The 214-nt window shown below is 43.9% G+C and overlaps 1 protein-coding gene across 1 annotated transcript in view; it reads left to right on the top strand.

The window, feature by feature from the left end:
- Positions 1-9: 9 nt before the first annotated feature.
- Positions 10-214, top strand: part of LOC107576249 (alpha-2-macroglobulin-P-like) — a gene marked incomplete at both ends in the record, with an annotated part of 16,059 nt that continues 15,854 nt past the window's right edge. The window contains one exon of the mRNA XM_016262466.1: positions 10-189. Within this exon, the coding sequence (XP_016117952.1) occupies positions 10-189 (180 nt within the window). The remainder of the gene's footprint in view (positions 190-214) is intronic.

Genomic DNA, 214 nt, shown 5'->3' with positions numbered 1-214 from the left:
TTTCTTTCCCAACAGATCTCTGCATCTTATTTCAATGGGACTTCAATCGCAAGCAAAGCAGTCTATCTCCTGGATGGTAGCCAATGGCCCAATAAACTGCTGCTGAATCTGACCACAAACATGAATGGACTGGCTGCCTTCTCCCTGAAAACTGCTGATCTCCCTGAAGCTGATCTGAATCTGGTGGTATGATTTGCCTTAATCCTTAAATTGT

The sequence above is a fragment of the Sinocyclocheilus grahami genome, unplaced genomic scaffold, assembly GCF_001515645.1.
Source record: "Sinocyclocheilus grahami isolate Dianchi unplaced genomic scaffold, SAMN03320097.WGS_v1.1 scaffold3388.1, whole genome shotgun sequence".
NCBI lineage: Eukaryota > Metazoa > Chordata > Actinopteri > Cypriniformes > Cyprinidae > Sinocyclocheilus > Sinocyclocheilus grahami.
This window is presented reverse-complemented; position numbering and strand designations above follow the sequence as displayed.